The sequence below is a fragment of the Anabrus simplex genome, chromosome 4, assembly GCF_040414725.1.
Source record: "Anabrus simplex isolate iqAnaSimp1 chromosome 4, ASM4041472v1, whole genome shotgun sequence".
Classification (NCBI taxonomy): domain Eukaryota; kingdom Metazoa; phylum Arthropoda; class Insecta; order Orthoptera; family Tettigoniidae; genus Anabrus; species Anabrus simplex.
The window spans coordinates 298,174,523-298,202,306 of record NC_090268.1 but is presented as its reverse complement, the minus strand read 5'-3'; the positions used below and the strand labels follow the sequence as shown (position 1 = coordinate 298,202,306).

At 38.5% G+C, this 27,784-nt stretch overlaps 1 protein-coding gene across 1 annotated transcript in view; it reads right to left on the bottom strand.

The window, feature by feature from the left end:
• Nucleotides 1-4,755: 4,755 nt before the first annotated feature.
• Nucleotides 4,756-27,784, bottom strand: part of LOC136871906 (bestrophin-2) — a 99,730-nt gene continuing 76,701 nt past the window's right edge. The window contains exons 5-9 of the mRNA XM_068227396.1: nt 19,127-19,267; nt 15,138-15,245; nt 14,557-14,772; nt 10,053-10,296; nt 4,756-9,012 (exon numbers count right to left, since the gene is read on the bottom strand). Of these exons, the coding sequence (XP_068083497.1) occupies nt 8,294-9,012; nt 10,053-10,296; nt 14,557-14,772; nt 15,138-15,245; nt 19,127-19,267 (1,428 nt within the window). The 3' untranslated portion in view covers nt 4,756-8,293. The remainder of the gene's footprint in view (nt 9,013-10,052; nt 10,297-14,556; nt 14,773-15,137; nt 15,246-19,126; nt 19,268-27,784) is intronic.

Genomic DNA, 27,784 nt, shown 5'->3' with positions numbered 1-27,784 from the left:
TAAGTTGGAAGATATTAAGAGTATAGCTGCCCACAGAAGATATGAAGAGAGTGGGGGACATCAATGCAATGCTGTGAGCTGAGTAGAAGAGTATGAGTGTTTGGCTCAAGTGGCGAAGCATTATAAGCATAGCAGATGACAATGGCATAGTAAGCTGGAGTCAAGGAGTCCTGACTCTGATTTATGGTTAATTCAGCCTTATGAGGACAGCTGAAGAGCTATCTAATCATCTGATGAATTCAACAAGGAAATCAGTGCAATACAATATGACAACTATTGACAGATTCATAAAAGATGCAGCATACTGAAATATATTTTATTATTACAAAAGTCTTTGTATTTGTATTCTCTATAATTAGTAATACACATCTGTTCTGATTTTAATTTAAATATTTAAATTATTATCAATAGGTTTTAAGAACTAGTTACAATTTTCAGCTATCATTAAAGGATTTGTGACTACTGAGCTGATAAAAAGCAGAGGACAATACACAAGAATATCCTCTAAAATCTGATACAGGAATGAGTTATACTTCACATCACCCTAATCTTGAATGTGTTAAACAATTTGATTTTAAATTGTGACAGTTGTATTAATATGTGGTTACTAATCAGTAAATAATATTTTTACAGCTTGTAGCTCAATTCTCTTTTGAGGAATGAGATAATCTAAATAAATACAAAACTACATAAGACATATATTTGATGGAATGGTACACACACACACTATCCCACCTTTTACCTGAGATAAAATTCTCAATTGTGCTCCACATGTTCTGATTCTTCTCTACAAACACGTCATCAAACCTTGGCAGCCAGTTATTTAACATGTAAGTTATAAGAAACTAGAAGAATACAAGAAAAAAAAAATTGTGCAAATTTTCCACTCTCATGTAAGGAACATCAGAAGCATCTACAAAAACAGTTAGCATCAAACAAGTAAAGAATGAACTCTTTTGTCAGGCACCATTGGCAACTTGATAAATGAAAACATCAAAGGTGTTATTTTCATATTATACCAGGACACAACTTTTCTGAAAACCTACAATCCACTCTGATTAACACAAAATGAATCCTGTGGGAGGCATTCACTTAAAATAAATATTAGAATATTGGACAGATGCATACTTATAAAATTTTGTGTCAAATTCATAAAGCACCATAACGGCAGGTGAGAGAAAGCAGAAACGGCAAATAGAATATTGTCTTTCCTCCATTGTTTATCTTCATTTCTTATTTTATGCTTTCGACATCATCATCATCATATTCCACGTCGTTCCATCTTAAGCGATGGGTCGGCAAACGAGGCTTCTCCACCAGTTGCGGTCCCTGAACTTCTCTCCTTCTTCAATGCTTTCCAAAGTATGTCCTCTCTGTTGAATGTCAATATTCACCATGTCCTTGTACCTGAGTCTTGGTCGCCCTCTTGGTCTTTTGTCTTCAAGTTTTAGATCGTACATTTCTTTTGGTAATCTGTTATCACCCATGCGTCGCATATGTCCATACCATCTCAGTCGCTGCACTGTTATTTTGTCCTGCAGTCTTACAACTTGAGCCTGCTTGCGGATTTCCTCATTATGGACTCTGTCCCTCCGTGTTTTGCTGATCATGCTACGGACAAATTTCATTTCTGCTGCCTGGATTCTACTAACATCTTTGTTTCTCATGGTCCATGTTTCGCAACCATAGGTCAGGATTGGTACGTAATAAGTTTCATATATGACTCTCTTACATTTTGTTGGTATTTTCTTGTTCCATATTATGTCTTTAACTATTTTGTAAAAGTTGCTACCTGCCTGAATTCTGTGGGAAATTTCCTTATCTATAGAACCAGTATCAGAGATAACACTTCCAAGATAATTGAATTGATGGTTCATCTGTAGCTGTTTCCCCTTCATTTCAATGTGTCCCATTGGTTGCCCGTATCTCTTCATGACCATAACCTCACTTTTCTCTTGGCTGAAGATGAGTCCATATTCTTTAGCAGATTCTGCCCAGGAGTTTATTTGTCCTTGAAGATCTTCTTTAGAGTCTCCCCACAAGCATATATCATCCGCGAACAATATAACTTTAATTTTCTTACCTCCAATGGTTTGGTGAACTTTTCTCTGGATCTTTCGACAACAAGACTGAAAATGTGTGTGGATGCTATCAAAGTCCAGGTATGAACAGATTTTGAAGAAATGAAATTTACAGGGAAGTAATCATCTGTGAAAGTGAAGGTGTGTGAAGATAAAGTGTTTGTTGTTTTGTGTTTTCATGTTTGTCCTTGTCTCCTCTGTATGGCATTACTTCTATCTACACAGCCCTGTCGCTGATGATGATTATTGCATAAGCATACATATACTTCATCTATTTATACTTAAGAAATTGACATGAGAAAGGAAAGAACTGGTAATGATCCCTGTTGGTTGGCCACTAAGACACATTTCTTCTTCCCTATCAGTTAAAAATAATTCTTCTATATGCAAAGTTTAAACACCACCAAAAGTAGTTAATATTACTCCTTCTCTTCTAAACCAAGCAATATCTTGTAAGTGAACTAGTGATAACATAGGTCATCAAACTTCAAAATTTAAAGAGTTTCACCTTGTTTCCTTGACATGGCATTAGCCCAACAGCACATATCAGGTCTAGTTATAGCACATTTTTGGAACTGACAGATGTACAAAACTGCAGACTGCAGCAGACTAAGAGGAAACTTAACAGATATATCAACCAACCAGGCACTATAATCTTTCATCTCTCACACCACAATGTGTTGAATGGACAAATCAGGTGGGCTCTTTTAGAGACTTTATTATATAACTGTACAACAGCATCCCTCAAGCTGCAGTAAGTTGCTGTATTGATACTCATCTGTTGGCCAATAAAATGCATGCCATATCTGTGTGCCACTTAATGTCAAATAACAGTTGTAGAAATCTATTTCTGGTGAAACTAAGAGCTTGAAGATTACCTGGCATTAAAGGAGATGCTCAATGTGATATCCCTCAGCTATTAAATGCATTTCGCACCCCTAGAAAGGTTTGCAGACACTCAGGGAATTTGTTTGATACAACTTGCCGAATGTTCTCCTGTATCTTTTCTCTTCTGTGAGAGTTGTTAGTGTACATTTTTCCTTTCAACATCCCCACATGATATAATCACAGTTACTTAAATTGGTGGCTCCAGAATGCAACAGAGATTTAGAGGGGCTTCTTTCCAACAGGGATGAGATTTCATTCGGCTTTTCCTATGTTAACATAGTTCATCTCCTACTTCCTTTTTTTTTTTTTGCTCAAAACAGACCTGATGGTGCGGAAGTTTTTCACTATAATATGTGCCATATTCCTAATTGGAAACTGGACACCAGGAGGTCTGTGAATGAACTGAAATAGAAACTCCTTAACACATGAATAATTTGCATAGCACTTCACAATGAAAACCCATTGTTCTAATGTAAATATTTTTTAAACAACATTATACCAAAAGCATTCACATAGAAACTGCAATCACAAAATAAATGTGTCACTAGAGTGATGGCAACGCCACTAAACTCTTGTCAAAGTCAATAAAGTGACTTCATTTATCAGTCTCGCATATTACCATTACATCACCCCACTCAGCAGCCAGCCTGGTGCTGCAGATAATGCTACTACAGCAGCTGCACATGGTGAGTCAATATACAACTAGAATCATCCATACCTCGGATAATTAATGCTGGTGTTCTTATTGATTAATTGGTAGATCCTGATGAGGGGGAAAAGAAAGCTCAGTAATGTGCTTTGCATGAAAATGAAATTCACATAAGGTAAATCCGGTACAGATGTCGCTCCGGTACAGATGCCACATACACTGTAGACAAAGGTTCCCATCGTTACAGCTAGATGTCAGTGTGTATGGTTTTTCAGTCTCTAAGGCAGGACTACTGTCTGTGGGTGTAATGAAAATTGCTTTTATATTACGCCACTTATAGCCGATATCTTGTATTCATTTTTCTTGTGTTCATTTATTGTATATTAAGTTGGTTTGAAATGCTTAAACCAGCCATTTTTAGTACAGTAGAAGTCAGAAGCATAACTGTAGTTGACAGTAAGCTTATTTTGGGCCATGATAGCCTTGAGGTACGACAACAGGAGGGTGTGGTGTCTCTACCTGATAATTGGGAGAGTTGCCGCAGAACAATCCGGCTGAGATATCTCGTTGCTATCAGATTCTAAAAGCGATCTACAAACATTCAATACTATTTAGAGGATACCGGTATTTTATTTGAATATATATTTGAATATTTTATCGTCTCACGATTCTTAAAATACATAACATATGTTTATTGCTTTCATTATCTTATTATTTTCAGAAATAAAAATTTATGACATGCCCACTCAGTATAAAAGTAAGGGCACCGTTAAAAGGCCTCAATGGAAAGAGCAAAATTTAAGAGAGACTGTTAAAAGACTGAAAGCAAACGAAATACTGATCAGGGAGGCAGAATGATACTGTGGAATTCCAGCACGAACACTGAAACGAAGAATGGAGTCAGGAAATCTGGGAAAAGGCTCACTGTGTCCAGCAGATATAGCTACGTACTTCAATAATTACCGAAGTCAAATTCATATTCTAAAAAGGATGACTGGATCCAGTGTTTGAGCTGCAACCAGTTGGTGCACGAATCTTCCTGCGCATATAACGACAGATGTGTAGACTGTGGCAACAAAAGTGCTAGAGAACAAAGTCCTAAGAAACAATCTGTATGAACTTGTAAGAGGATAAATATCAGTTTTTTATTCAAGAATCCTGTTTCAGGCATGTTTTCAAATCATTGTGTTGGGACAGAATTTGATTTTGATGCTTTCTTTATATAACACAGGGAGGAATCCATTGCACATGCACATTCATAGTAAATTGAAATTAAAATGTGTTTCATTTAATGTTGTAAATAATGAATTAGATTTTTTTTGCCATTGAATGATTAAATTATAGAGATATAATTGTCTTGTAGTATGTTCTAATGTTTAGTTATATTAACAGTGAAGAAATTAGCTTAAATTCGATTTTGTTATTAATTATTTTATTTGCGGCATCTATCCCGAGCAAAGTCTGCATCTATACTGGGTACCGGGGAGAGATGCCGCTGTTGCAACAATTCTTTTATCGTCTCCTTTCTCCCACTTACTTTCAATTATCAAGGTTTTGCTCTTCTCTGTTAATGTACATGTTTTCAATTTATGCTCTATCAATTTGCAATAATTTTTAAGGTAATTCTGCCGAGAGATAACAAAAGAGATAAAAAGTGCGGCAACTCTACCGGAATTACCTTACAAGATTAGTTTTCAGTTTTTTCCTGAAGAAATCTAGAGAGGTTGATAATCATAATTAGTTAATTAGCAAAGCAACATGCCAGGATAAGCATCGTTTGGTCTTTATTAAGTATTCGCCAATTAAAACACTGAATGCTGCTAACTTAATTCAGACATAAAATGGAGCTGAATTATCAACATTATCCATGTTACTTCACGACTGACTATAGTAAAATACTATTTTTAAAATTAAAAGGGGAACATTTCTTTAAGGAATGTAAATATGTTGTAAATTTAAGGGAGAATCGGAAAAATACAGGTTACCATTTGCATATTGTTTCAAAATTCAGTCTCCTAACTCACTCATCTCACCTTGTATGAAAATAACTTTCTGAAAATTATCACTTTTCAATAGTTCTTGTACTTAAGGGAAGCCAACTTTTTTTAACTGTCAGTTAACTTGATGAATCAAGATACAATCTGAGTTAGAAACGGGGAAACAAGCATGAGGTTTTACAAGTCAAGGGTAGATTATTATAATATCAGAATTTGCAAAAATATTTATTTACAAATTAACTGTCTGAAAGATAACAGAGATAAAAATAGAGAAACTGGAATGATTAATGCTAAATAATACTATGGGATCTCACAATGTTGTTAAAACTCAAATATATATATATACACATTTCTACTACATTAACAGAATATCTTAAATCACCACATTTACCTCGACAGTCTGCCTGCAGACTGGGAAGAAACTTAACAGATACATTAAGTAACAAAGCTATATCCTCCTGCTGGAAAGTCGTCTCACAATACTGTATTCTATATTCACAAAGCCAATATTACTGAAAAAATATGTGCAGTGTCATTTAAAGAAAATATATAATCTAACATCAAAAAGTTCTGACCTATCATGTAGTGCAGATAAAGATCACATGAACACAATAATATTAAACCAGATATTTAATATTAAGTGCTCAGTCTGCTTTCTAATTAGGGTTAATTTTCCACTTCAAAATGCAAATTTCTTTCTCATTACACTCTCTATACAAAATCATACTACTTCCAATAATCATTCTGATCCTCTGGTACATATCAACAAAACATGAATGAAAAGTCTGTTTAGCTGATGATGAAATAACAAATTCGTAACTTTCAGTCAGTCAGCTAACCCTCTAAGTGTGCCACACATTGAATGTTCATTCATAAGCGTAATGTTCTCAGTCTTCAATTGTGCTTATCAAAAGTTACCACACATTGCGTATTTTAATCATTTCACAAGTATTGTGGGACATAGAAATCGTTGTTATGTACATTCTTGACATTACCAAAACTCTCTTGTACTATTTATTAGAATTAGTTATTTCAGATCTGTCTTTCCAGCGGAACACTCTTATCGTTCATTCTTACGGAAGCACCATCGACTCTCACTATGAGATTAGATTGCAATTTAGCATAATAAAGTAGAAATGCTATTTTTGAGACTGGGAACAGCACTAACTTTACACATTTGCACTGGATTTTCACAGACATTGTCACCTAATTTGGTCAAGCATACTAAAATCTGACAGATATACAAGAAATGAAGTGGTACATATGTAAAGAACACAATATTTTGTTTACAGAAAAAATAATTTCTTAGCCGAAGATATATCATGAATACCAATTACTTCCCAGGATCAAATTCTAGAAAAACCTGTATCAATTCATGCAACTTTCTTGAAGATTCTGCACTGGTAAGAGAAAATGAACATAGCCTGAGCTAGTTCAGCAGCTATCATAAAATAAAATAAAATATTTTTTTTTTACTTCTTTGAAGGCAATGAAATTAGGTTCCTGATAGGACTTGAGGAATTGCAAGTTTGAATATAACAAGTATCTCTATCACAGATGGTGATTCAGCAAAGTTGTTGGATGGAAAATTACTTGTGATAGATAAAGGTTTAAAATGTATATTAAGATTTTCATAGCATTTATTCCTAAAAATTAATTATGGATTTGCTTTAACAGAAATTGTATATGTTGCAACCTTCACTCAATGTCACAAAACTACTTTTTTCATTTATAGCCCAACTATAACAACACATTCTAATGATATTTTTCTTTTTTTATCTGCAATTAGTTTCAATGTTATTAAAAAAAAACAAGGTACCGAGTTTTAACAGTCAGTGTGATAGTGGATGTCAGCAAAAACTAACACTAATTTCCCATAGACTATATTTTTCAAACCTGTCTCCCACATAAATGATTTTTCTTTCTTATGTAATATCTACAAAACTAACCAAAATCATATGCCTAGGGTTGACAGTTATTTTGACAGGATTTATCTCCAAACAAAGAAACTTTATCTGATGTATTAAAGTAACATGAAATGAAAATGTCTCATTTTGGAAATATATAGTTTTTGTATCTGTGACAGAAAATCCACAACGGACAGCTGCTCTAGACAAGGGGCACCAGATGTTAACAGCATCACTTAAGATGGAATGACATGGGGTATGTATGTATGTATGGACCAGCTATAAATGACTAATATTGTCATGTAAAAAAAACACAATTTTATAATTAATTGCAGAGTTTTATAATCTCTATGTCTGGTCTGAAATATACGATTGGATTGTAAACAAGTAACATTTTTTGTATGAAAAATCCATTGTTTTACATGTAGTATGGGCTGAGATAAAAGATATTTAAGATGACCAATTATTGAAGATTGTAACATACACCAGACCCCTTAAATAATGTACAGAAGTTACACAAAGAAAGAAAAGAATGATTTCCTTAGATTAAGTTGATGATTTTTACACGTGTACCACTTCAATATAATATTTATAAATAGTTTCCTCATAGTGCAGCAACTCATTGTCATACATTACACTTTCATAAAACATCACGCACAAATACTCCATAAACATTCCATCACAATCTGTTTGTGTTCTATCATACTGTGTTATGAGATTTTTATTTGTTCAGATAAATCAGTCATAATTATTCTAGGAGGTAATTCACCGTCATACATTAGCATCGCTAAACACACTGGATCTTGGTGAAGAAATGAGTCCTGTTCTAGAGTTCACAGTCATTTCGTCCATCAATAAGTGTTCATTATCTAAGTCCCCTCCACTTGCTTGCTGGGCACTAATTGAGCGAGCAATCCTTTGGATAAATTTTTGTTTTCTTTCCTTCTCCCTCATTGATTTAAGTCTAGAGAATTCGTCTTCAGAACTAGTGGTACTGGAACCACCGATGCTGACCACGTCATCTCTCCCCACTTCTATAGCACTCTGAGCATCACCTTGCGACCCCATTCGGCTGACACTCATACCAGCATTGTCTGCACCAAACCCAGGAGCACTTTTGACAGACAATACCTCCGTGTAGGCCACACTTGATGGAGCGGGCGAGACGGGAGGAGGAAGCACCATGTTAGCTGAAGCAGGGGCAGATGAAGAAAGAGGCGTGATGTGCAGGTGCTGGTTTGTGGGACGAGCTGGAACATCTACAGGGGCTGATGCAGGCGGAGGACCCGTGTGGATAGGTTGAGGATTATTACCAGGGAAGATGGTTCTAACGTTAGGTCGCAGATCAGGAGGTCTCATAGAGGTCACAGTCGATTGTTCATCCACTTCCTCTATCACTTCAGCAATCCTCATGCTGCCACCACCCAGAAATTTGGAGTGCAAACTTGCAGAACTGTTACTCACTGGTATTCTTGGAGTTCCTGAAACAACTGAGAAAAACGACTTGCTTTTATTTATCTAGAGACAACTTCACACTTGATACAAACCAGCACTAGTGGAAATGATTTTAAATTCTTTTTAAAGAGTAATTTTGAAAATATGTATAAAATAATATCAATAAGTGCAATTTATTCAACACAACTTATCAACTACATTAACCATGTATTAATACAGTTAACTGGATTGACTAAGGTCAAAAACTAGCTCCAGCAGGATCTGAATGAGGGAAATTGATGATGAAAAACTAGTAATGTACCATAATAAAACATCTATAATTTCACTGAAAGTAAACTTAAACCCTTCTGAATCACCACACATATAGCATATGGAGAAAGAAGGGATTCAATGTACACAAGGAGGTACACGGACTAGCCATAAATGGACGTTCGCAGAGAACTGACATCATAGCCTTTAAAGACAACAGTTCTCACGGATTCATCTTAGATCTGACTGTCAGGTTCGAGCACCATACCGGTCAGCCAGAAGAGGTTAATCTAGAAAAGATTTAAAAAATACAAACCCACTATCCCTTACTACAAATCTAAATACCACCTTCAGGAAATTGAAATACTAGGGATAATGGTCGGAGCTCACGGTACCATACCTCGTCACTTGGTCGCCACGTGGAAGCACTTCCAACTTCCAATGTTGTTTCTAAATAAATGGAAATGTATATAGAACTAAGTTCCCCTTCACAAATTAATATCATGTGCTATATTTTCACAAACCCTCCTCTCTCATAGTATGAATACTTGAACATTATTTTTGACTGGTTGAGCACAGTATTTTACATCTTGGGAGATACCAGAACCACACACTAGCAACTCTGTCATCTAACAGCCAATAGGTACCATCTGACTGGCCATTGTATTAACTCTCGCTAAATCTGTCGTGTTCTTTCTTATGAATATAAAACTAGTAGTTACACATGCATTCAATAATAATTGGATAAAAGAAGCATTGATGATTAAAGACTACAGAAAAAATGAATATACTGTATAACATAGCAAAGACTGACATTTTATCTTACCTCCATCCATGGTGGTTCCCGTAGTTGCAGTGACAATGTTGCCTGCACTAGAGCCATCTCGTGAGAACAGTCGCCTGAGAACAGATGTCACAGAACCTACTCTATGTAGAGAATGTGCCAGACTTCCTGTGTTGATGCTGGACGCAGAACCAGCCGAGGTCATACGTTCTCGAGTGCTTACTCGGCTGATGCTTCGTTTAGGACCAGCCGTGAACATGATGGCGCTCTGTGCATCATCGTATAACTGTATGAAAAGAATATTTCACATATATTACATTGTCAACATAACTTTTCAACAAGATGGTTGAAAATGTTAATATGTGTGTTAACACCTGTGTTACAGACATCAAAACATTCAAAAATATTCCTAGTATGTAAAAGTTTATTATGTAGGGAAAAAAGAGAGAAGAATAAAGTAACCACATTATTCTTATATAAAACTAGTATAATATGTAATAGAAAAGGAACAATAACTACGAGTATATAGGCAGGAAACAAGGAAGATAGGAACAATAAAGTTTGTAGTTCTATAAGACTATTGATATTATGATCATAGCCACATGATGCCCAGTTTTACATGAAATATGAACATCAGGGACATGACCTTTTCATTTCAAAAATCCCACATGAACCAGCCAGGATTCAAACTGTGGCCACCTTGGTAAGAAGCCAGTGAAAATGCCAGTTAACTCCCATATAGAGGATAAAAACAGATTACTATGGACAGAGGGATAACAAGGAGAAAAAAAGGATAAAATATGAAATAAAGGAACAAGGAAAAATGTCTTATCTGTAGACACTGCCATCCTTTTGCTTTCAAGCTTCATCAAGCAGAGGTGAGCATCAGCACCCACCGAGGGTCATATACTTCTTTTTTTCTCTATAACATGTCACATATAGAGGTTGATTCAAAACAACACCAACAGTTGCTTAGTATATTGTGTGGGACAGCAAAGTGATCATATTTCAAGAGGGGACTGATATTCTAAAATGCATGGTGTGTGGGGAGTCAAAATTTGGCAACATTTCAGAGATGACTGTGGGAATTCATTCCATATTTTATAATGAAACTTCTACCAACCCAACATGAACATAACATCATACATTAAATTATAAAAGGGGTTTGAATTGCTGACCTCCAACTTGATTAGAGAGCCTACATCAGGCATGCAGAGAACGGCGCTTGTGTTTGAAGATGCGCGGCTGTGTGCACAGCATTTTGGTCACTGTGTAGGTTTATGTGAGAAGGTCCTCCTTTGATGAAACAGGAGTCTTGTACACCATGCCCTCAATAGTACCCCAAACATCTTTGACCATGAGTTCCACTACCAACATAGGCTCTGTAATCAAGTTGGAGGTCAACAAATTGAACCACTTTTGTCATTTAATGTGTGATGTGATTCTCTTGTTGGGTTGTTGATATTTCTTGACAAAATATGGAATGTATGCTCACTATCATACCAAAGTGTTGTCAAATTTTAATGCCCCATGACTCTGTACATCTTGACATCAGCCCCCTCTTTAAATATATGATATGATCAACACACTAAGAGTTGTCAGTGTTGTTTTGTATCACCCTGTATATACACATATACGAGGCAAACAAAGTGGTGATAACACATCCATACATGACACCTACAAATTGTTACATCTCTTCAGTGTAATTCCCAGCCATATTTATAACCTGCTACTACACCACTGGAGAACCATAGTGCTGTTTTTGTTGATGTCCCTAAGTAAACTGTATCCTCATCCTGAGGTGATGTCGCTGGTAGAGTGTTCTACTACTTGCCAGATGATGTCTATGGTGGGGAAACACTGTCCCCTCTGTTGTTTCTTGAGTTTGATTAAGAGATCAAAATAGCAAATAACAACCACCTCCATCACTGAGGTAAGTCTTACATTGGAGCAGCATTGTGACAGTGGGCACTGTCATACAGGAAAAAGAGTAGATGCACTTCAAAATGCCGCTGCTTCTACCACAGAGCGGGATGTAGGCAATATTCCAAGAACAGATGGAAGTACACAGCATTCACGGTCTGGCCTAGAGGAACTGAACTATCAATGGAGTAGAACACCAATCACATCATTCACTGGACTAACATTTCAGTTTGAGCCCATATTCTGTCCATAGTGATGATTCTGTCCAGACCTTCCACGTTGTAATGGGCCAAATGGTCACTTGCAAGGGTGTATACATCCATTTTTGAACATGGATAAGGTGATGGGGAACCTAGTGGCATGCAATTTTGCAGCACTCAGGCATACGGTGAAATACCGTGGCGTGGGTTGTTCCTATCCCAGTGGCTAACCCTCTTGTTGTCAGTCACTGATCCACCTCCTGCAGTGTTTGGGTCAGACCAAGTAAAGGGCATCCTCCACACTATAACATTCTTGTTGGAAGGCTAATATTTAACAGGCCACAATCCAATATAACATGGCTTAATCGCTACAGTTCAGCCCCACTGTCTAGAGGTAGTGAGCCTGCCTGCTACCTAGAGGTCCCAGGGTCAATTCCTGGCCAGGTCAGGGACTTTTACCTGAATTTGAGCATTGATTAGAGGTCTATGCAATCTACACGAGAACAATAGGGGAGCTATCTGATGGTGTGACAGCGGCCCCGGTCTAGAAAGCCGAGAGGATTCGTTGCGCTGACCACGCATTACCTCGTGATCTGCGGACTTTGGGCTGGGCAGCAGTCACTTGGTAGCTGAAGCCCATCAGCGCTGTTGTGACATGGGGTTTTCATTTTGGTTTTTCATTGCTACAGACTTCTCAGAGACAGACATAACATTCTATCAGGTTTCTGCAACACGCAACCTCAATCTAAATCTGTGCATGCTGCTCACTCTTTGTAAACATCACTTAGGGTGTAAACTACCAGATCACAACTATACATTTTCCCATCTGCAGATACTGCACTAGTGACGCTGAGCGTACTAGATGGCTATGTCAATCCTCTAGACATGCTGAGAACAACAATGCCTTCTTGTATCCTACGCGGTAGGATACCTGTATTGCACTACTTTCCTTCCAAACCTTCTTTATTAAATCAATTGGACTTTTCTTCTTCTGTGCATTTACTGTGTTTCTTGTCTTCTTTCTACAGAATTTTCTTGGTAATAATATAGGAGTGGTTTACCATTGCCTTCTCCTCCGCAGTCATAATGTCCTTACTGTTGACACCTAGGTGTTCATCCATCTTACATTCACCTACACTGCTGCTGCCTAGCAATAGGAGGCAGCTGCTCCTAACATGGAGAACAGATGCTGCTTTATGGATTCAGGTGGCATTTCCTTCACCCTGGGGACCATCAGTAAGGTTTCTTGGGCCTGTAGCCAGGATTTCTCTTCAGAGGATGATCACAAGAGTGTATTAAATGGTTGGCTTGTTTCTAGCTGTAAATGGCAATGGTTTCCATTTTACATTTTCTTTTGATGTATGAGGACAATGGCAGCCTGTCTGGTGGTCATGATCTACTAGATTGCTTGCCAAAAGCCTGGATTCAATTCCAAATCATTTGTTCATTTGGAGTGAAGGTATATGACGTTATTGATAGTGGTTTGTCTGTTGGATCGAGACACTGAGTCTTGAACAGACCCCTTGGTGCTATTCGACAGGAGTAGGCTATGCACCGGCACTGGTTTTCACGCTCTCCCTTCGACAGGAGTAGGCTATGCGCCGGCACTGGTTTTCACGCTCTCCCTTCCTGCTATCATACATCACGTCACTCATTTCATCTCATTCACTCCTCTTATGAGGTCAACATCAGGAACGGCATCCAGTCATAAAATCTTGCTGTTAAGATTCATCTCACTTCATACCCAACCCTGTAGAGATATGAGATAAGGGTTGGGCATAAGTATGAGAACAATGGCGAGTTCTTGAGGTTCACATCTTGTGGTAATCATGCTGGGAATCATCAGTGGTACAAGAATACCAGGTTGCCAGAGGACTCGTTGGTTAGACACCATTGAAACAGACACCACCCTCACCCTGCAACAACTAAAGGGGCAGTGTGGAACAGAACAACTTGGAGAGTGCTAATTCATAGAATCTCCGATGGTCGGATTCGACTCAGTGGATGACATCATCATCATCTTGTCTTCTACTACTTGCATAACTTCTTTTAACATTGCCTCTCCCCTGCAGTTAACATTGTTTCAAATGATTACGGTAAGGAATGCTAAGGCACTGGAATTTTGTCCTGAAACGTATTCTCTAACCTATAAGCAAATGTCTAACCAACTGAGCCAGGATTCAGTTTCAAAATATTAGGCATAAGGTAAGTTTTTAACTAGATGCACAACATAGTTGACCTATTACAAGTCCTGTTAAAGTGCCAAGTTCTCTTGTCCCACTAAACAGTGAACAAGAACAGCAAGACCAAGCACCTTTACATTAAACCTACCGAGTGCCTGATATTAATAATTTTTATAAACTGATATATATTGCAGAATGCAATAAAATATGTGGAAGTTGTTATCCCATATGCATACTTACATTTCCATCACTCATGACCTGTGCTCTCAGGTTTGTAGGCTCTGCATCTGCTTTAGTGATCTCAATGTTGGCTGTAGAAGCCTGAGGATGTTGTTCTCGGTACTGCTCAGAGGCTACTGTATATGGCAGCTGGGTAGGGAATACTTCATCCCAATATTGGTCCTTGATCAGCTCAGGGTGCTCATGGTGCATCTCATCAACTATTAGGTAAGAGACCTGCAAAAATAAAAGTTAATCAATCAATGAACACTGATCTGCTTTTAGGGCAGTCACCCAGATGGCAGATTCCCTATCTATTGTGCCCTTTCTTAAACGGGTGCAAAGAAATTGGAAATTTACTGAACATCTCCCTTAGTATGTTACATGAGTTAGTCGCTGAAAACCGTAAAAGTAGTTAGTGAGATGTAAAGCAATTATTATCATCATCATCATCATCATCATCATCATCATCATTATTATTATTATTATTATTATTATTATTATTATTATTATTATTATTATTATTATTATTATTATTATTATTATTAAATGAGTTAATGATCAATCCAGCAGTGAGCAGGCATCAACTAATTAAAACTTACCTGCAGGTTCCTGTCCACAAGCCAGTTTACTTCAAAGTCATCATCGTCTTCTCCAAATGGATTTATTAGACTCTCTGCCACTTTCAGCCATCCCATATAGAAGAAGAACTAAAAGAATATGTAGAAAGAAAAAGTATTATATAATTATTACATTTCCATTACAGACTGTTATGACTTCCAAGAATTAGTCAGTAAACCTCTGCATATAAACTAAATATACATCCATGGTCCTCTATTTGCACCTAGAGCTTTGTGGTCATTTCTGCTTTGCTGACTCGACATGAAATTGGGAAGTCCAACAATGATTTCCTGTCTTTCTCTACTTGTCTTATCTTCTGCAGGTGATCCCAAGCTCCTACTCTCATAGCCACTTCCATTAGCTTCCAAGATATATTTATTTTACATGCCCAGAACATGAAGGTAAGTTATGCACATACATTGAAGGGGGAATGAAGAACTAGTTAGTATATGGTACATAAAAAAGAACAACAATGGTAGACACAATATCAATCGCACAATTAAATATGTCCTGAAGCCCAGAGTTCTGCAGTCTGGACAGCCTTATCAAGCTCCTGCAAACAGGTCATTCAGATTGCAGGCTTCATCTAGCTCTCTGCAAACCAGAAGGTGTTTCTGCAGGTTTCCACATACACAAAACTCATCTGTGGTCACATAGCCCAATCTAGTCTTTTTCTTATGACAGGCAAGAAAAACTCTTTGCTACTAACATGGGGTATCTGACTGTCTTAACTAATATTTAAGTTTAAGTGTGGATTCTACTAAAAGATTTGCCCCAAAAAAGGTCCAAAAGCCAAAAGTGGGATTTTGGTTCTAGTAGATTTCCCAAACCTTGGGACACACTGTGATATAATTTTTTCATATCTGACCATTTTTCTTAACATTACAATTTTGATTTATGTCACACCAACACAGATAGGTCTTACAGTGACCATGGGATAAGGGAGGGCTAGGAATGTGAAGGATTTTTTTCTTTTACATCGCATGAACACAGATAAGTCTTATGGTGATGATGGATTAAGAAAGACCAAGGAGTGGGAAAAAATCGGCCATGGCCTTAATTAAGGTACAACCCCAGCATTTGTCTGGTGCAAAAATGGGAAAGCACAAAAATCATCCTCAGGGCTGCCAATAATGGGGTTTGTACCTTAATTAAGGCCACAGATTATTCCTTCCCACTCCTAGCCCTTTCTTGTCCCATCGTCACCATAAGACCTATCCGAGTCGGTGCGGCGTAAAGCAACTTGCACAAACACATCTCTAACTTCTATAACCTATACCATTATGTTTCAAAAAGAATAAACCAAAAATTGCTGCACCTGGGGCATTTTGGAAATGGACCAAAGTGCTTTTTAAAAAATACAAGGGTAATCCCAAAAATAAGGTCTCCTATTTTTTTATAAATACTGAACTCTGTTCATGTGGCTGTTGGTCACAATATTGTGAAGAGTGTTTCCCGCGCTCGCATATAAATATGCGCATGCCGTGCTGAGGCACTCAATCTTGGCTTGGCAGTCGTTGAGAATGGAGCTCCCGTTGGATATTACCGCCAAGTGCGAAGTGCGCGCAGTTATTCGGTTTTTGAACGCAAAAGGTACTGAACCGATTGAAATACATTGCCAACTGATGGAAGTGTATGGTGTCGTGCAAGGATGTCAAAAATATTCGTAAGTGGTGTAGAGAGTTTGCAGCCGGTCAGACTGAAATTAACAACGAACGAATAAAGGAGCTGGAGACCGTAAATTTCCGTTGAGACAGTCGTGAAGGTTGAGCAAATCATGCATGAAGATCGGCAGATCACCCTGGATGATCTCTGCACTTTTGTTCCTGAGGTTTCCTGAAGCACCGCTCACAACTTCCTGAACAGCATGGCGGTGAGCTGGTATGACATGGGCATATAAAAACTGTCACAGTGTCTACAAAAATGCATCGACCGAAATGGTGATTATGTAGAAAAATAGCTAAATGTTCAAGCTGTAACATGATGTAAACCATTGTAGAAATAAACAGATCTATGTATTTATAAAAAATAGGAGACCTTATTGTTGGGATTACCTTCGTACCATAATTTTGGAAATTTTGACAAAATTTTCAAGTTTTCTTAATTGGAACTGTTGTGGTGACCATTTTAGAGCTGGCACACTACCAAGAAAGTTCCAGTTGTACAAGGTAGTTCGACCGGTGAACAGTCAGCTGCACTTTTTTCATCACTGAGCCTGGTGCATAAAAAAGAGGCACAGCAAGGGAGACTAGATAGCCGTCCAGCAGTTGACTACACTGTAATGTAGATGCATAGGGCTACTCCCTATTCTAAAGTGTTTGCACAGGTGCACGAAAATCAACCCAGAAGTTTCACCTGAGGGCATGCTCATCAGCAACAAGAAATGATCTTACCTTTCTAGATCTCATCTTGATCTGCAAGCTATTTTCAAACATCTAGCCAAATATTTACTTTTACTTTTGCTACAAAACTGTAGTTTGTGTTCTGGCAACACAGAATTGTGTACATTCCGTATATATACTTTGATTACAAGTATCACAAGACAGCAGTTTGTGTCACATTCATAGAACCTTAATTTGTATATAGAAAATAAAATAATTGTTCGTGTTGTACTTTGGACATTTGTATACAACACAAACCATATTAACAAGCTAAAAAAAAAGTTGGAGAAAATACAAATTTCAGTAATTCCTGGACCTGTAACCAGGATTTCTCTTCAGAGGATGTTACAAGAGTGTATTAATTGGTTGGCTTGTTTCTAGCTGTAAATGGCAATGGTTTCCATTTTACATTTTCCTTTGATGTATGAGAACATTGGCAGCCTGTCTGGTGGTCATGATCTACTAAATTGCATGCCAAAAGCCTGGATTCAATTCCAAATCATTTGTTCATTTGGAGTGAGGGTATATGACGTTGTTGATAGTGGTTTGTCCATTGGATCGAAACGCTGAGTCTTGAACAGACCTCTTGGTGCTATTTGACAGGAGTAGGCTATGTGCCGGCACTGGTTTTCACGCTCTCCCTTCCTACTATCATGCATCACGTCACTCATTTCATCTCATTCACTCCTCTTATGAGGTTGACATCTGGAAGGGCATCCAGTCATAAAATCTTGCTGTGAAGATTCATCTCACTTCATACCCAACCCTGTAGATATATGAGATAAGGGTTGGGCATACGTACGAGAACACTGGCGAGTTCTTGAGGTTCACATCTTGTGGCTTTAGTTCACTTAATGTGGGAAGAAGGAGCACCAGAAAGAGGAGACAAGGATAATAGAAAAGAATGACGATCTCATCATCATTATACACTGCCATCTTCAAACAGATGAGCTCTCTCCTCATCAATACCAATTCTTCTATATTCACTTCTCGTAAGGTGCTGATGAATATGTTTCTGATTCACTAGGAGGGCAGGCATCAATACTCACTGAGAGGCCATCTCACAGAACTTCAGTCTTGATATCCGATCTCTTAAGGATAAGTTGATGTGAAGTGTTTATACCACCATCTTGACCCACGATGACGTGGCTATGAACATGGACATTCTCATGGTTTTCAATTTGGACAGTTGTTATTAGTAGACTGTGTACCTGATCTTGTTATCTTTTGTTATGTTTGTCATATTTTATTATGAAAGTTTATATTTGTTAATTAGTCTGTTGACAGTACAAGTGAAATGTACTCAGAGTACCTGTATCTTCTGCTTCGTGAATAAATAAATATGTAAAAATACAGTTTAATACATGAGCATTATCATCATAGTATACAAACTTTTCTTTCTTAATCAATTTCCAATGTCTTGCCATTATAAGAATTTCTGTAATTAATTTGTTTATATACTAAGAAGTTTGATAGAATAGAGAGAAATCAAACTGTGACCTGTGACAACTTACATTTGCACTTATAACTAAGATCGTTAAGATCATGAGTAACCACATTATATTCCATATGTTGATGTCAAAACTGACCTGTAGTGTGGTGAAGACTGGAAAGAACTGGTCGATGATGTTGTTATGAGCATACAAAGGGTTCTTAGGATCGTCGATTTCCAGCCACTGGCGTCCCATTACACAGGTAATAAAGTATGAATATACTGCCAACGTCACCACCTACCACACAAAGAAAATCAGAATTAGAGATTTCAAAGAATTTCACACATTGAGAAAGATCTCAAGACACGACAGTCTTACTCAAAGCAAATTAAGGAATTTTTCAAATTTATAGAACAGAATATTATTTATTGTCATTAAAAAACATACATTGTTATAGACAAAGTCAAACAATCCATAAAAATGTTTTTTTAGTCATAAATATACAAGGTTACATGATATACCTCCATTAACCTATTGATTTCCCTCTCAGGTACCGGTAGTGATAACATAATATCCTCATTTATGTTTCATCTCCCTCTGAGTATATCCTGCATTAAATATTTTATGCTATACCTACAAGTAACATACCTACATATTTCCACATCTTTACTAATTTATATGGAGGTGCACCAAATTTTCTTAAAATCCTATATACTGTACCTAAATGCTGTTTACCATCAGCAAGTCTTTTTGAAAGGATATCACAAAAAAAAAAAAAAAAAAAAATTAAATTCCAGTGGGAGCTTGTTAAAAAATTATCATACCTGTGTACCAAACAGACAGATATTACACTTTACAACACAAATAATCACTGATAAATAAAGTATGGTAATAAGGATTTTTTTTCTTTTCAGTTTTACAAAATGCCTAAATGACAAGTGTCCATGATGGAAAGAATTACAGGAATTCATAGAACTGTCAACATTTATACTGAAGAGTGGGAAGTTTCATTTGAGGGGATGGGTCAATGACCTCCACAATGAAATAGAAACAGCAGTGTTTGGGCTGGTATGGGATCCTTCGGATGACACAATCAGGTGTGATGTGGAACCAGAATGACCGAACGTGATGCCATTGACGTAAAAGGGGCTGATTGCATAACACACAAAGGTTTGCAACTCAAAATGAATCCTGAGCCCCACACTCCTCCAACCCAAAATGATGATGCAAGAGGCATGTTTGGCACGTTGCGGGTGGTATAAAGAGTTACCGAAAACCTGGAGAAGTCTTTCAACAAGTGGGTCGACAAAGTGGGATGCTTGAGGGAACGGTGCATTGATCAAAGGATCCATTGACTTAACTCGAGTCATGTTTGCAGATTTCCGCAAAGAGGCTTTCTCAGGATGCATCCATTTGAGGGCTAAACATAAATATAATGTCACTTTATGTTTCTTCATGCTTTAAATCTGATTAAAATTTGGAAATATTTCTGTAAGAATGTGTCGGGTGAGACCCCTCTGCTTACATCATTGACCACTCTGGTGATGAGGGATATCAAGAGCTATTTCTAGACTGATTCGATGGTAGTACTGATATTGCTACAGAAGAGTGATAATTCGGAAGTACTTGTTGAAAATGGAAGGAAATATACCTAGGCTGAAACTCTTGGCAACACTAATCTCTACTAGACTTTATTTTGGAATGTAGTGATGCGATGAGCAGTGACGGGAAGAGTACAAGAAAAAAGTAATTGGGCTAAATTACAGTTAGAAAAGACATATTTTACTCAATTACAATTACAAATTAGTTTTTAAAGAAGTAATTGGTAAAATTACAATTACTTAAAAGAATGGCAGTTTAAAGGAAATCAATATTGTTTGTTTTTGTTTTTTTGTTTTTTATGGGACTGGAGTGATACCAAAGTTTGCAGGGAAAGATATTTTGCTTCATTAATGTGTTAGCTTTTCTTTTAACTTTTTTTTTAGCATAGAGACATTAAGTGGCTACCATCAGTAAATGGGACTAAACATGATAAGTTACCTTGGAACTTTCAAGAGGATCTTTTTGCCATTTTTTATTTTTTTTTTATTTAGTAACTTTTAGCATTTCAAATATTTTACTTATTAGTTTACAAAATAATTGGTTCTTAAAATTCTCATCGTGAAGACTCAACCTCTTGGGGAAAAGTACATTTTTCATTTGTTTAAAACACTCCACAGGGTTTACAGGGTTTCAGGACCCTTTATCTGGTCAACTTTGTCCATGACGCACATCGGCCAATAGTACATTTCAGCCAATGGGACATTTCGTCAAATGGAACATTTCATCTTACCAGCTTTGTCCATAGACATTTCGTCCAATGATACATTAGATCCCTAGTGTATGGACGTCCAATAATGTTGTAATGGCTTCAATTAAGTCATATATGTCACACTGCATATTACCAAACATCACCTCTGTCCTGTCCAACTCGTTGGCTGAATGGTCAGTGTACTGGCCTTCAGTTCAGAGGGTCCTGGGTTCGATTCCCGGCCGGGACAGGGATTTTAACCTTCATCGGTTAATTCCAGTGGCTCAGGGGCTGGGTGTTTGTACTGTCCCTGACATCCCTACAACTCACACACCACACATAACACTATCCTCCACCGCAACATGTAGTTACCTGCACATGGCAGATGCCGCCCACCTTCATCAAAGGGTCTGCCTTACAAGGGCTGCACCCGGCTAGAAATAGCCACATGAAATTATTATTACCTATGTCTCTGTTTTAAAATGTATATTTTTTTCTTCTTTTCATAACATGACAAAAATTACAGTATATATAGTAACAAATGAAGGCCAATCTTTTATTAAATTCGTTTCCCTAGCATCACCACTCAATGAACCATAATGCCATCAGGCGGTAATGGAGATGTAAGACAATAGTGGGAGATGGAAGTATAGTAATCAACACTTAGCAGGCATTGACGGTGATGTCCATGAAGTTGTAGTACATAGTGTGAAGAGAAGAGCTGAGGAACATCCTAATGAACAACCCACAAGTTTATTACACATGACTGTACGTACAGTACAAGAAGAAGAGATGTGGACGATGCTCCCCGACAGAAATACTATGAGAAAACAAGTCAACCGTGAACAAAATCGAAACAGGCCTCCTAATCCTGGATATCGTGTAGGATTTGAAATTGCTCCTTAGTGCAAGTAATGCACAATTTCTAATTACATCATTCGGTTATAGATAATGAAAACAAAATGTTAGTGTTCACAACATTGAAAATTTTAAGGTATGCTGAGAAAATGTACAGTACATAATGGGCACAATTGCACGAGGGCGAAGGAGAGCGCAACCACTGAGGATCGTACCTGAAACGTGGAATATCAACACTGCAGTTATTAGAGATGAACAATGAAGAACTAATGCAGTCAAGGGTTGGCAGAGCAAGATTCCAGAACTTAACTGTTGCATGGAAATTACAGAGTTACTGAAGGATAAACAGCAAATGGATGAAGAGACTATTTGCGGCCATACACAGATGGGCGTTCACCTTGCAACAAGTTCACTGTAAATGGAGCTCACATAGCAGAAATAGTGCACAATTACAAAGAATAAAAGGAAATAATATTGTTATTGGTTTTTACGTCCCACTAACAACTTTTACGTTTTTCAGAGACACCAAGGTACCAGAATTTAGTCCTGCAGGAGTTCTTTCATGTGCCAGTAAATCTACCAGCATGAGGCTGACATATTGGAGTACCTTAAAATACCACCGGACGGAGCCAGGATCGAACCTGCCAAGTTAGGGTCAGAAGACCAGTGCCGCAACTGTCCGAGCCACTCAGCCCGGCAATATACGGAAAATGACTACTGAAACATATCTCTGAAATATTCAAATTAATACCACTCAAAATGAGTCTGATTCTGAATCTGGTCCTGGTAACAGAACATATAGTATATTAATGCAAAAGTTACGTTAAGAATTTCATCAACATTAAATCTTAATACAGTCAAACCTCGATATCTCGAATCTCCATTACTGGAATTTTCAGTTTCTCGAAGTAACTTAAATTTCCCGGCCGTTTATCCTATTCTTCATGTGTATTTATTTCTCTATTACTCGAAATTCTGTTACACAAATTTCTCAATTTCTCGATGCAAACATTTCCCCCCTTGAAGCAAAAAATACTCTGTAACTCGAATTTTGTGCAACATTAACTGTGCAAAATGGCATTTGTGGTTTGGGAGGAACAGTTAACAAGTAAAGAAAGGTTTGCAGTGATGCTGGGAGCTAATGTGACGGGAACCGAAAAACTAAACCTTTTAGTGATCTGAAAATTGCCGAGGCCTCGCTGTTTGTCGGGTGTGAATTAATAAGTAAAACTCTTTCAGAATCTGACAAAGTTAATGTACATATTGTACATATTATAAACTATGTAAAAAGCATAAGACCATTGGATTTAGTATTAAGTTAAGTTTACTATTAAGTTCCAATGTTTATAGATTTAAGTCTTGACCTTAAGATTAGTATTAGGCTGAAGATGCCCATAACTAGGGCGAAACATGTCCCTAACTGGTATTTATAATTCATGTAGAATTTAATCACTAAAAAATATATTTATATTGTATAGGTGGACACAATAATTGTATTCTTGAAAGAGTTTTACTTATTGTATCTTCAATATGGAACAAAATGAGATTAGTTACTTGTGAATTAATAACCGGTCACACATGAAAGCAACCCCCGAAGTCCCGGATGACAAGCTCCACTTAGGCATTTACGAATCTCGGCTGCGCGGTATTGACGAGAAATTTCAACGTGGGGGGGGGGAAGTTTAACAGTAACAAACAGAAGAGACGAACGGACTTTTGCCAAAGGTGTTAACGGAGGTATGTTTCTTGTTTCGCTACTGCATGTACTGTATCCTGTCTCCTAAAAAGTTACTATAATAAGTGTTATAATTAAAATGATGCCGTAAAATAGGGTTTGTTTGTATATCTTTAAATACTGTCAAAAATAATGTATCCAGTATAAGCCTGTAGATACATATGATTCAATTTTATGCTATACATGCTCAAAAACGGTACTCTCTATAACTCAAAATAAAATTTAGCTCCCGAAGTGATTCAAGATATCGAGGTTCCACTGTAATTGAAATTTCAATAAATGTATGGACGAAAAGCAAAATGGCCTGGACAAAATATGCCAGACAAACTCAGTTTGAACACAATGTACTACAGGACGAAAAGCTATGGACAGAAATCCCTGGACAAAGTGTGAAGGACTAAATCGGTTTGGAGGAAATGTTCACTTGGACAAAAAAAACAGATGGATGAGTCTGTTAACCCACTACTGGCTGATTTAAAGTTTAATTATGAAAATATCCCCAGCAGTGATGGATAATGTAGGATAAGTTTGATACAGTATGTTTTCGAAGTACTGGAGAAGCAAGAAAGTACTTCATTCAGCACTGGTACTGCCGTAATAGAAATAAAAAATTTATCTTCTTCATCCCAAACTCCCCCCCCCCGTTCAGCTTCCATAGAATGTAACGATTACTATATTGTAATGATTACAACAAGTAAAACTTACATTTCTTAAAAAGTAACAATTACAAGTAAACATTACCAAAAAAGTATTTGTTGCAAGTAATTTGATATCTCTACTCAATTACTTTCCAACTCTGGTGATGAGGGATATCAAGAGCTGTTTCTAGACCAATTCGATGGTAGTACTGATATTGCTACAGAAAAGCAATAAGTGGGGTGTACTTGTTGAAAACAGAAGGAAGGGAATGGGCCAAAGGACATCTGATCCAGAAGACTGGCAGCACAGACCAGGAAAGCTTAATCTTGCAGTTCTTCTCTCCAGAGGATTCTAAAAATTGACATATAATGGCCAGGACACCATCAGAAAGAGGCAGAAAAAGAGATGAGAAAAAGCTGTGTGGAAACAATCTGCCTGTCAGAAGAAGAGAATTTCACAGAAAGGCTTATGTACACTGACTGACAGAGCAAATGCAACACCAAGAAGGAGTGGTTCGAAAGGGATGAAAGTTGGGGAAAAAACAGAGACGGCACGGACGAATAATTGATGTTTATTTCAAACCGATATGCAGGTTACACAATGCACACGGCATCGACTCAGTAGGATGTAGGACCACCGCGAGCGGCGATGCACGCAGAAACACGTCGAGGTACAGAGTCAATAAGAGTCCGGATGGTGTCCTGAGGGATGGTTCTCCATTCTCTGTCAACCATTTGCCACAGTTGGTCGTCCGTACGAGGCTGGGGCAGAGTTTGCAAACGGCATCCAATGAGATCCCACACGCACATGTTCGATTGGTGAGAGATCCGGAGAGTACGCTGGCCACGGAAGCATCTGTACACCTCGTAGAACCTGTTGGGAGTTGGGAGATGCGAGCAGTGTGTGGGCGGGCATTATCCTGCTGAAACAGAGCATTGGGCAGCCCCTGAAGGTACGGGAGTGCCACCGGCCGCAGCACATGCTGCATGTAGCGGTGGGCATTTAACGTGCCTTGAATACGCACTAGAGGTGACGTGGAATCATATGCAATAGCACCCCGAACCATGATGCCGCGTTGTCTAGCGGTAGGGCGCTCCACAGTTACTGCCGGATTTGACCTTTCTCCACGCCGACGCCACACTCGTCTGCGGTGACTATCACTGACAGAACAGAAGCGTGACTCATCGGAGAACATGACGTTCCGCCATTCCCTCATCCAAGTCGCTCTAGCCCGGCACCATGCCAGGCGTGCACGTCTATGCTGTGGAGTCAATGGTAGTCTTCTGAGCGGACGCCGGGAGTGCAGGCCTCCTTCAACCAATCGACGGGAAATTGTTCTGGTCGATATTGGAACAGCCAGGGTGTCTTGCACATGCTGAAGAATGGCGGTTGACGTGGCGTGCGGGGCTGCCACCGCTTGGCGGTGAATGCGCCGATCCTCGCGTGCTGACGTCACTCGGGCTGCGCCTGGACCCCTCGCACGTGCCACATGTCGCTGCGCCAACCATCTTCGCCACAGGTGCTGCACCGTGGACACATCCCTATGGGTATCGGCTGCGATTTGACGAAGCGACCAACCTGCCCTTCTCAGCCCGATCACCATACCCCTCGTAAAGTCCTCTGTCTGCTGGAAATGCCTCCGTTGACGGCGGCCTGGCATTCTTAGCTATACACATGTCCTGTGGCACACGACAACACGTTCTACAATGACTGTCGGCTGAGAAATCACGGTACGAAGTGGGCCATTCGCCAACGCCGTGTCCCATTTATCGTTCGCTACGTGCGCAGCACAGCGACGCATTTCACATCATGAGCATACCTCAGTGACGTCAGTCTACCCTGCAATTGGCATAAAGTTCTGACCACTCCTTCTTGGTGTTGCATTTGCTCTGTCAGTGTATTTCAGTAGGTACACTATGACAGTGAGGATGGTGGCATGGATGCACCAGTTCATAAAAAAATTGAGGTAACCTGTATCAGAGAGGTTCTCCAAGAATTTGATGGAGGTGAACTGCTTAGAAAGATTTCATAGGAAGAGCTAGATGAAGAAGTGTTTCAAAATAATAAGAGATACAGGAGGAGTCCTCTGAATGAAAAAATAAATATTTATGGGGAAGAGCCATTGACATTCAAGAATCTCATTATTCTCATTACTGGAGAAGAGAATGATGGAAAAAAAGCACACAGTAATGGGGCACATAGGTGTTCACAACCTTACACAATATTAAGAGAGGACTTGTGGATAATCAGAGGAAGGTGCACAGCTATAAACTTTGTAGCAGAATGCAGAAAATATGGGCACTCTATCAAGCCGTACATTTTGAACTGGTGGAGTCACACTCTGCTGAAACACCAGCATTAGCTATCAGGAGACGTTTTAGCAGGAAAGATTATCCTCAGATTATTTTTTCCTGATAATGGTACCAATTTGATAGGTACAGCCAGCGCCCTGCAGAAAGTCGATTGGTAGAATATTCAGAACAGCACATCGGTTCACAGGATAGAGTGGAGATTCAACCCTCCATCATCACCTTAGCAGGATGGATGGTGGGAACAGATTGCGAGAATGCTAAAATAACTACTAAGAAGAAACCTTGAACAAGCTTTCTTGAACTCTGAAGAACTAGTACAGTCTTATGTTACTGAGTTAGCGATTAACGCAAGGCTACTGGTGTATCTGACAAATGTGAGCAATTCTGAGCCACTGAGCCCCTGCAAGTTCTTGTAAATTTACCCCCAGTAGAACTGCCTGACTTGGATCAAGTAGATGCTAAGTTTTTTTACGCTTGTTAATGTCACACTAACTAATCAAAGGTTTTTGTCAATGGAAGGATTAGAAAAGGCTAGGATGGGGTAGGTAGCGGCCATGGCCTTACTTAAGGTAAATCCCCAGCATTTGCCTGGTGTGAAAATGGGAAAACACAGAACACCACTTTTAGGTCTGCCGACAGTGGGATTCAAACCCACTATCTCCCAAATGCAAGCTCACAGCTGCGCGACACTAACCACAAACTCATTTCGTTAGGTGCTAATTTGTTGAAAGGTAGAACTGCATATTTACAGAGACTCAGGAAAGGACTGCAAATTCACTTTCATAATGATATTTGGCTGTGTTGGTTCACAACAGAAAGAACCCAAGATCTCGTAGAAACAGCCTGGGGATGTTGTGCTCATTGGCAACGACAACACGAAGAGGATCTGCTAGCCTTTGGGATGAATGTTTGTGGGCCTGATGGAATAACCTAGGTCGTTCGTCTCCGCATGTCCAGTCAAATGGTTCTACCCACTGGGA